The sequence below is a fragment of the Corythoichthys intestinalis genome, chromosome 17 (assembly GCF_030265065.1).
Source record: "Corythoichthys intestinalis isolate RoL2023-P3 chromosome 17, ASM3026506v1, whole genome shotgun sequence".
Taxonomy (NCBI): Eukaryota; Metazoa; Chordata; class Actinopteri; order Syngnathiformes; family Syngnathidae; genus Corythoichthys; species Corythoichthys intestinalis.
This window is the reverse complement of record NC_080411.1, coordinates 5619475-5630417: the sequence shown is the minus strand read 5'-3', so window position 1 is coordinate 5630417 and position 10943 is coordinate 5619475. Positions and strand designations below refer to the sequence as shown.

General features: G+C 39.8%; 1 protein-coding gene across 1 annotated transcript in view; it reads right to left on the bottom strand.

Annotated features, from left to right (window-relative positions):
- Positions 1 to 361: 361 nt before the first annotated feature.
- The window catches only part of cabp7b (calcium binding protein 7b), a 28206-nt gene continuing 17624 nt past the window's right edge, over positions 362 to 10943 (bottom strand). Inside the window, exons 2-5 of the mRNA XM_057819264.1 lie at positions 5545 to 5688; positions 5369 to 5481; positions 5117 to 5264; positions 362 to 1324 (exon numbers count right to left, since the gene is read on the bottom strand). Coding sequence (XP_057675247.1) covers positions 1197 to 1324; positions 5117 to 5264; positions 5369 to 5481; positions 5545 to 5688 — 533 coding nt within the window. The 3' untranslated portion in view covers positions 362 to 1196. The remainder of the gene's footprint in view (positions 1325 to 5116; positions 5265 to 5368; positions 5482 to 5544; positions 5689 to 10943) is intronic.

Genomic DNA, 10943 nt, shown 5'->3' with positions numbered 1-10943 from the left:
ATGCTTGTATCTACTCCACTCACTTGACACTGCCTCTTATGTCTGTATAGAAGTAAAACAGCGCTATTGTAGGCTGTTTGCGGCAATGCGTGAATGAGTCGTACTGCGAATGCGCTAATTGCGACAAATATTTTCACGTGATTAATTAAAAAAATTAATTACCACCCGTAAACGCAATAAATCTGACAGCCCTACATTTAACAAAACAATATAAATGCATTCATTTAGGATGAAATGCATGACTGATGCTACAACAATCTAACAATATACTGGCAAGCGGGGTGACCAGTGGGGTGGCCAACCAATTTATAGGGGTGGCCATGGCCACCCCTGGCCACCCCCTGGTGGCGCCACTGATCCCAGGCAAGCAAACATCTGCAGCTCATTCTAGGCGTGACATCGTCCTCTGTTTGGAGAGTTTTTAGTGGGTGGGGCCAAAACAGCTGAGATTGGAAGACTAATTCGGATCTAATTTCATTACTCAGACTTTTCTGTCACATTGTTTTGTGGATTTATGTCCAAAATAGGGTCTGCTGTCATTTTAAAGTCACTTAAAAACTTGTGGAATTTCATAGCACCTTTATAAATAAAAACACCCAATAACAAAACAAAAGGCCACTGCAAGGCATGTTCAGAACAAGTTAAGAACATTAGTAAATTATGAGGTAGGTGAACATGCAAAGCGATAAGAAAAAACTAAAAACGGTTTCAAAATATAAAAGCAATAAAACATTTGACAAGATTTATGAAAAGGCTACCGCAAGGCATACTGGGAATTCCAGCACCAAACTCTCTCTCTTACCAACCTGCCCTGCGGGTGATGTATTCAAAACAACTGGAACTAGCAGTGTTCAACAAAACAAAAAATGAAATCATGTACAGACAACTGAATTTGTTACATTATTAACTCTTTGGCTTCCATTGACAGCGATAGACATCCCATTCATTTGAATTGGGTCAGTCAAAAGGAATTAGACGTCTATTGCCGTCAATGGGGGCTTTTAATACAAATCTTCTCCGGTAATTACCACAATACATACTCTGTGAAAACAATACTTCACTTCTGTGAGTAAAAATGGCTTGCATATTTGGCAAGCACATCGTCATCTCATTGCTCTTGACTCACTGCGACTTCCTTGGTCGTGTCCTACGAGCTGGTGAAAATGTGAAGGAGGAATATTTGGTCATCGAGTGAATTACTTCATTCCTCTCCGCAGCATCTGATTGGCCGCGATGAGCATGACGCTGATGATGAACGCGATGGCGAAGGCACAGATCAGGCTTTTGCGCACACACGTGTGCTTCTCCTGTTGTGTAGGGCTCGCTGTGGGAACAGAAACACATTTTCAGGTAAGTAACTTATTGATGGCGATAGACGTCCAATCCATTTGGACTTGGAGCGATCGTTTGCCTCCAGGTTCAAATGGATTGAATGTCTATTGCCGTCAATAACAGTGAAGGAGTTACAGTCAGGGCCGGCCGAGCATATACCCAGACTATGCAGCTGCTTAGGGCCCCTGACCACTAAGGGGCCCCCAATCTGGCAATTGTTTAATTTATTTTCTATTTTGTTTACACCAGTTTGCTTTATATGACTTTCGTGAGTTTTGATACTTGATTACAAGCTTAAAAAAAAAAAAAAAGTTCTTCCTTAACTTCTTTCTTTCCTCTTTTAGAAAAAGGTTTGGCGCTATCTACTGTAAGTACTGACAATCATTAGGGGTGAGAAGTTTGAAGTATGCAGTGCAACAAAATCTGATTATTTACAAAATATGGACGTATGACTTGGATTACATGTATGGGTTTCACAGTACACTGTGACGAAATGGTGGGCGAAAAATATGGACCCCTTTGCATTATTTTGCTTAGGGCCCCCAAATGGCCTGGGCCGGCCCTGGTTACAGTCATGTGAAAAAATTAGGACACCATCAAATATTCAGTTATTTACTAAAAAATGTTCACATATAAATGTCTGATCTTGCCTTTCTTTATCTCTGGAAAAGAAAGTGATTTAACAGCAGGTAAACAACAGAAATTAACATGGTTTTACTCATTAAACCAAATTTATCAACAAAAATGCATATTCTAACTGAGGAAAAAGTTAGGACATCCTACCACCTAATAGCTAGCATTACCCCCCCTTTGGCTGAAATAACTAAAGTGAGACACATTTTTAGGCATCTACCCGTCTTTGACATCGGTCTGAAGAAAGTTTGCCCCACTTCTCAATGCAGAATACTTTTAGCTGTGAGATGTTTGAGGGGTTTCTTGCATGTACAGCCTGTTGCAAGTCACCTCAGCCAGTCCTTAGTGGATTTACTGGTATGTTTTGGGTCACTGTTATGTTGCAGGGTCCAGTTTCTCTTCAGTAATTTTTTTCACAGATGATTTCACATTTTCCTCAAGCAACGTCTGATACTCGATAAAATTCATGGTGGATTATACAGTGGGGCAAATTCTCCAACTTGAAAAGATTAGAGAGGCCTGTAATTGTCAACATGGGTAAACTTCAACCATGAGAGACAGAATGTGGGGAACCCCCCCCCAGAAAATCACACTGTTTGATTTTTTAAGAATTTATTTCCAAATTAGAGTGGAAAATAAGTATTTGGTCACCAACAAGCAAGATTTCTGGCTGTCAAAGAGGTCTAACTTCTTCTAACGAGTTCTAAGGAGGCGCCACTCGTTACCTGAATTAATGGCACCTGATTTAACTCACTATCGGTATAAAAGACACCTGTCCACAATCTCAGTCAGTCACACTCCAAACTCCACTATGGCCAAGACCAAAGAGCCGTCGAAGGACACCAGAGACAAAATTGTAGACCTGCACCAGGCTGGGAAGACTGAATCTGCAATAGGTAAAATGCTTGGTGTAAAGAAATCAACTGTGGGAGCAATTATTTGAAAATGGAAGACATACAGGACCACTGATAATCTCCCTTGATCTGGGGCTCCACGCAAGGTCTCACCCTGTGGCGTCAAAATGATAACAAGAACGGTGATCAAAATCCCAGAACCAAACGGGGGGACCTAGTGAATGACCTACAGATAGCTGGGACCACAGTAACAAAGGCTACTATCAGTAACACAATGCGCCGCCAGGGACTCAAATCCTGCACTGCCAGATGTGTCCCCCTGCTGAAGCCAGTACACGTCCAGGCCCGTCTGCAGTTTGCTAGAGAGCATTGGGATGATCCAGAAGAGGGCTGGGACAATGTGTTGTGGTCAGATGAAACCAAAATAGAACTTTTTGGTGTAAACACAGGTTCTCGTGTTTGGAGGAGAAAGAATAATTAATTGCACCCGAAGAACACCATACCCACTATGAAGCGTGGGGGTGGAAACTTCATGCTTTGGGGCTGTTTTTCTGCAAAGGGACCAGGACGACTGATCTGTGTAAAGGAAAGAATGAATGGGGCCATATATCGAGAGATTTTGAGTGAAAATCTCCTTCCATCAGCAAGGGCATTGAAGATGAGACGTGGCTGGGTCTTTCAGCATGACAATGATCCCAAACACACAGCCAGGGCAACAAAGGAGTGGCTTCGTAAGAAGCGTTTCAAGGTCCTGGAGTGGCCTAGCGAGTCTCCAGATCTCAACCCCATAGGAAATTTGTGGATGGAGTTGAAAGTCCGTGTTGCCCAACGACAGCCCCAATACATCACTGCTGTAGGGGAGATCTGCATGGAGGAATGGGCCAAAATACCAGCAACAGCGTGTGAAAAGCTTGTAAAGAGTTACAGAAAACCTTTGGCCTCCGTTATTGCCAACAAAGGGTACATAACAAAGTATTGAGATGAACTTTTGGTATTGACCAAATACCATCCGATTATTCGATTTATCGATGGAATTTTCAGTAGAATACTCGATTACTAAAATATTCGATAGCTGCAGCCCTAGTGTGCATCATTCAATGCTGGATGAAAATAGGATTAATGGATGAATGGATGTCATGGTGTTAGGGCTGCAGCTATCGAATATTTTAGTAATCGAGTAATCGACTGAAAATTCTATCGATTAATCGAGTAATCGGATAAAACAAATATATTTTTAGGTGAAGAGCAATTATAAACATACATGAGAAAACAAGACATTTCGTCTAATCTTGAACCATTTTCAGTCAAACAATGTCTTTATTTTCGATGTATATTGTTGAAAACAGCCAACAATTGCATCTCAGATGTAACTAGAATAAAAAAAGACTAATTCACATCTTTCACTCAAAAAACCTTTAGATCTTATTAAAATTATATATATATATACAGTATAAACCTAAAAATGCTGTTACGCTTGCTAACACACATCACTTAAAAGTTGGGATTTTTTTCCCACGTGTTTCAATTGAATTTCTATTTGTGTCAAGCCATTTTTAAGTTCTAGTTAAGTTTTAAGTTAGTCTAAACTAAGTCCTGATAGGATTTTGAGTTTTTGTAGTGTTCAAATTAAATCTATGATACAGGCTGTATTGGAGCACATAAGGGACCAGTGCTACTTGGTGTTTTTCCCAGCAATGACTACTGAGCTAAAATTGATCGTTAGCATTATTGAGTTTTTATTTTACACCCTCATCACTCCACAACGCTATGTTATGTTAAAGCCTGTATGTAAGACACGTTAGCCACGCATCGAAAGTGGTCATAATTCATAGAAACCTAGCCCTCCGCAGGGCTAACGTTGCGTGAGCTAGTGACAGTAACGTTAATCTTATTTATTAGCGCTTAGCGCTCTTTATTAGCGCTTAGCGCTCTACTGCTTTAAGATGGCGGCTGCCCAGACGCGGCCGAGTCTGTCATTTCGCATCTAGTTCAACATACATGTGATCTCTATGAGACTCGTCAGACACTACCTGCTACCAACGTAGCATCGTGCGGGCTAGTATTTAGCAATGTCGGCGTCGTTTGTAGCGGCTGCCGGCTGCAGTAAGTTTTTTTTGTGTGGCTTTTTCCTCTATGCACGTGACATCAGCGCGTTGGCCGCATTAAAAGTAGTCCGAGCAAAACGTGATGCTTAGAACTGTCAAAATAAACGATTACTCGAGGTGAATAAAATTACTCGGATCAGTTTTTAAACTCGAGTTGCTCGAATATTCGTTTCAGCTCTAGTGTGGACGCACTGTCGATGTCGACGTGCGACTCGGGACTGTTGAGGTGGTTCTCCTCAGTCATGATAATGTTCTCGATGTCCTTCATGGTGAGGTGGTCGCGGAAAGTGTCGTACAGAAGGCGCTTGAGCTCGTCCACCGTCAGCTTCTGCATATCACACTGATTGAGAGATAGGAATCACAAAATAATAAAAATTAGTGTTCGACCAGTTGCAATGTGATCATGAGGATGTTTTGACAATGTTTTTCTAGCGTAAGACTGACCTTCCAAAAAACAGAATCAAAATCTGCTCCGTGGAACTTATCGGGCATTCCGGCCGCGGACAGCTTGGGTCCGAGCAATGTGACAAACTCGTCAAAGTCCACCTGACCGTCTCCTGAAGTAGACAAAGACTCGGATGTCACTTGACACCTGGAGTTAAAGAGGAGAGAAGTCTCACCGTCCATGTCCAGTCTCTGAATGATGACTTCCAGCTCCACCTCGTTAGGCATGTAGCCCAGGGAGCGCATGGCCATTCCCAGCTCCTGTTTGGAAATGAAGCCGTTCCCGTCGCGGTCGAACACTTTGAACGCCTCTCGGATTTCTGATGGAAAAACAAGCAACCTGTGTAAACAATGATGCATGAGGCCGCCACAAACCATTATTTTGACCGTCAATTAATTAGCGATTCTTTTGCCATTAGCTCCGATAAAAATCACAAGTTGTTTACTTTAATAGAAATCTGAGCTTTGCATTTTAGCTGGAAATATGCATTGAGAAAAAACTATGCACGGAGAAAAGTTGGACAATTAATATTATAGAACTATGCAAGTGTATGATACAACAGATATCAGAGAACACATACTGCTTTTATCATTTTTTTAATTAAAGAAATCCAAATAAGTAAATAATAAAAATACATTTAAATCAAGAAAAAAATAAGTATATAAAGCTTAATTTTCAAAAGGAGCCACGGACTTAAAGACTTGTAGGCTCTAATAAGCCACAATTGTTCTCCTTTACTCAAATATGTTATTAGAAACACATAAAGTATTGCCATTGATTTAAAAAAAAAATCTAATATTTAGTACACTTTCTGACCTATGGAGGGCACCATGTTTTACGCGTGCAATGCACGCTGGGGGTGATGATGCGGTTGGGCTGGCCTTGGAGAATAGCTGTGCTCTATACTAGCGTTGCTAGTATGACGACTGGTATGATTTAGTTACATTCATCTGCTGGCCAGATTGTTTTGTTACAGAGCTGTGGGACGAATTCCCGATGTCGTACCTGCATCCAATTCCAACTCATCAGCAGTGTCTTTAAACCGATCCTAGGCGGGTTGCCAAGATATTGACTTTCTGCCATTTAACAGTTTGTGGTTGCATCCTTGCCATGTTTTTGTCATTCATCTGCCCACCACGGCGGTTTTCCCTCAGTTTTTTTTCTTTTAACCATTTAACACCTGAGCCTATTTTGTCTGAATTTGCATATTTTCAATTTGTATATAGATGTGTGTGTTCGAAAAGCTTGATTGTGTGTATAATGCGTGATAAGGTGATGGGTGCCATACCTAACCTCACAAAGAGATGTCCTCCAAACCATTCAAACCCTTTTTGTGGTAGATGGTGTATATACAGGGTGATTCCAAAAGAATGTGCCAAAACCACTACAGTATATTTAAAAAAAAACTAGCTGGATAGAAGTATTGTATATAACTTCAAGTTTTTATTTCATGCCTTACAAGTGCTCAATGTGACCACCACCAGTGGGACGGACAACATCAAGCCGATATGAAAATTCCTCCCAAACGCGCTTCAGAATACATGCAAACTCAAGCACACAAAATGCCTTCTGCTGAGGAGTCGCCATTTTGAGTGTAAATAAACGAGTGATTTTCCGACAAAGACAAATTGAAACCCAGATAAACAAGGATAATTCCTGTATCAAATGACTGCTAATTCAGTCTATTTCAATGATTTTAAAATGAATAAATGCGCGATTATTTTGGAATACAAAATTGGATATGGCGGAAAACACAGACAAGACTGAAAAAGCAGTTTCTGCTCTTGCACTCCTCTTTTAAATAAACTGCTGTATTTCAAGCCAAAAGAACTGTTGTGTTTGATAGAACAATATGTCTATATACTGCAATAGCAGATTCAGGGCGCATTAAGCCCCTAAACTATTTTTAATTTGTCCGTTTTACCCTGGAAACCCCCGTTTACAGACATGGCGCAACCGCTTTTGTTCCAACCCAGCCATAAAAACAAGGTAAGTAATTATATTTATTATTCAAAATGTCTGTATTTTTTAGCTTAGAATCATTAATTGATGTCTAATATTTAGTTTAATAAAAAAAAAAAAAAAAAACGACTTAAAAAAATTATTCATTTGCATATTTTAAACTTTTAAGCAAATTACGTCACGATGAAAAAAATGGAGTCTGTAAATAAGTCACGGATATCTATCGCATAACTATCGCTTAATTGTATTTTTTTTGTTACTGTCTCATTTTTCCGATATGTTAGATTGAAAAAAAAATAATCGTCCAAACAAAGAAAAATTGATTAAAAAAAAAAAAAAAAGTTTAAAAGGAATAATATTTGAAAAAGAAAGTCTCAACCACTTCTTGATGTCTGCGATTTTGCATCGCGGCCCGTGTTAGATTACCGTGTTTCAACAATAAAATCCCCCAAAAGTCCGGCTGTGGCTATTCAAAGCTGTTTCTTGACACTCGGTGGGACAGTTTTTGGATTGAAACAAGGTAAGTACGCGATAATATCTCGATAAAATCATGGTGTCTTTAATTATACTCTCGCCTTCAGTTAGGGTTTAGGGATTATTATTATTATGTTTTTTAAACATGCCCTCCTGTAAAAAACTTTTCTAACCCCAGAGAATTGAGATTTTAAGCTTTCCATTGATGTATCACACATGCATATGGGACAATTTCGAAATTTGGCCAAATTGGGGCTCTCAGAGCAGAACTTGAAGTCACATGAGTGTTTTCTGCCATATTATATACAGTGTTGGGCACGTTACTAGTAATTAGTTACATTACTCACTACTACTTCCAAAAAGTAACTGAGTTAGTAACTGAATTACTCGATAGTAAAAGTAACTAGTTACCAGGGAAAGTAACTATTTCCATTACTTTAAAAAGAACTTGTAGGTCAAAGAATTTAAAATTTTCTGAGCAGTATTCGAGTCAGTGGAATAGAGAAGAACAGACAGGTAGTTAACTTGTTAGGTGCTTCAGCAGATTTGAATGGTTTACCACAGATGTCGACAAAAGCTTTGCCCCGGGACATAAATTACAAATTAGATGCAGGTTCTTTACTTTAATTTCGACGAACTTGAAATAGTGTCTATATCTCCACCTCTTAAAGGACAATTTTTCTTCTGAATGCTCTGCCATCCCGACCCTGTGCATATGTTTTGCGTGTGTATGTTTGCCGCACGCGCTGTTCCGGTTTGCTTGTGAAATCACCGGCTCTGATTGGCTTACTAAGACACATGACCCTCAGCAAATCACAATCACTTCCGTCGCATCTCTCGAGGGGCTGCATTCAGGTAGGCTGGTTTCCCGACAATTCACGTCACCTTCAAAGCGTCTGCTGTCCTCAAGATGGAAGCAGAATTATTGCTGGCTAACAGTGGGAGATGGGAACGAGGCTAGCATCAGGTGTAGCAAACACAGAAATGTTACCAAACTTTGGAAAGCATTGTCTATTTGAATGAGCAGGGACAAACAGCTTGGAATCAGAAGTACGTGCTCTATTCTTGAACCTGAACGCACCCCAAGTCTTGGATGACAAATCAACAGAGCAGAGAGTCGACTCGACACGGCTGGTAGTTTCTTCAATTTATTCAGAGTAAGTAACGCACCGCTTTTGACTGTCAGTAACGGTAACGGTGGAAAAAGTAATTAGTTAGATTACCGCGTTACTGAAAAAATAACGCCGTTACGTAACGGTGTTATTTATAAAGGCGTTACTCCCAACACTGATTATATACTCTATGCATATATATATATATATATATCACATATATTATTCACTATTTTGTACTGTAGGTCTACTGCATATAAACTGTTTTGACCATAGTATGTAGAAAGGACAAAAACGCCTTTGACCATACCTGCTGTTTCTGTTAAATTATCAAATAATAACACTATTCAGGTTCAGGTTTTTCAGGTTGAACAAATATTATGAAGCTTCAAAATGTTTCGTTGAGCATGTTTGGTGTTCGATGGGACATCAATATTACAATTTTTGACAATATTACAATTTTTTTTGTTGGTCTTTTTGGGTCCAAAAGGCTGATTATAATTGGTCAGTGAAGAAAACAACAGTTTGGACATGAAGGTAATGGTGTCCTGAAAATAGGTGGGCCCACCAGGCCACTGTGAACAATTTTTGACTTGAAATATAAAGGCAAAGACATGCTAATTTGGACAAAATGGGCTTAAGCGGCAGATAATACATGGACGGAAGTTTGTATGTTTTGGCAAATTTTGGCTGAACCGTGCATTTTTAGCAAAAGCTGTATTGAACTGTTGCGCCTCTTAGCGTCCTGAATTTTTTTATGTATAAATGATGTGATTTGGACAAAATTTGCAGAACAAGAAGCATTTTGAAATTGCACTTTTAAATGAATTAAAAACACGTTTTTGGGCGAACGGTCACTTTTGGGGTGTCAAACAAAACAGAGCCCGCGTCGCGTTCCGGTCATTTTGGTGTATGAACGGTGTCGTTGGGTCAAACGGTTTCGGCTGGGCGGTGTGCCAAAGAAATGCTACTGAAGGAAAAAAAAAGGAATACTGTAGATGGTAGCTAAAAAGCTACAAACAAAAATATGGTAATGACCTTTTAAAATAATTTTGGATTTGATCCTCCATTAGTCAATTCATAGTGGCAACCATACTCCCGTCGCACGCATAGAGTGCATCTGTCTACATTACAGCTGGCAGCGTGTTAAGAGTGTTATCTCCTTTGAGCACCACACTTAATTCAATGTCATGACCTGCTGCCAAGAAGCAAATAAGGAAAAGGGCCATCGCATTGCTGATTGTTTTCTCCGCCAGAGAAGTGAATATGCTCAAATAAGCTGGAAATGCTAATGCTAAGCTAGTATGTAGGTGGATGTGAATGACAAGAGAAGGACAAAAGGCTTCAAAACAAGGGCAGCAAACACTCAGACTAATTAGCAGACGCAGCTGGTAAGTCGCAAGGGCAACGACTGGGAGGAGTTACGGGCGGAAGCGCTGACAGATGGGATCGAACCAGTCGCCTGCAGAATGAAAAAAAAAAAATCAACATGCCCTGGGGTGGCAGTTTATACATAACCAACAAGGCTAGACATGACAATTCACTAAATCAGACCCCAGAAGACGAAAACTATCTCGGTGGCAAAATTAGGGATACCTGCGTTGATAGAACAACATCAAATTAAATGATTGGAAACGAGTGAATATTTCTTAATTTATTAAACATTCTGATTTTACTTTGTTTAAACAAAAAAAAAAAAAAAAGACAACAAAAAAAACGTCTCTATTAAGTTAGCGTAATTTCATCAGCCGCATCGCCCCAATTTCCATAGGTGGGTGGTAACGAGTTACATTTAATTAACTTTTTGAGAAAAAAGTACTTCTTAGAGTAGCTTTACCACACCAAACTGTTTATACATTTTTAATAAAACAGGGTTTCCCCTATATATAAAAGATTGTGGCGCATCGCCACACCAAAATAAAAGCTGCCACGCCTTGCAAATTAGTTTTTTTTTCTTTTTTTTAAGGCCGTTTCAAACTAGCAGCAGCCTAGTGCGAAGGGTTCAGCTGCAGCTTAGTCATTGTAA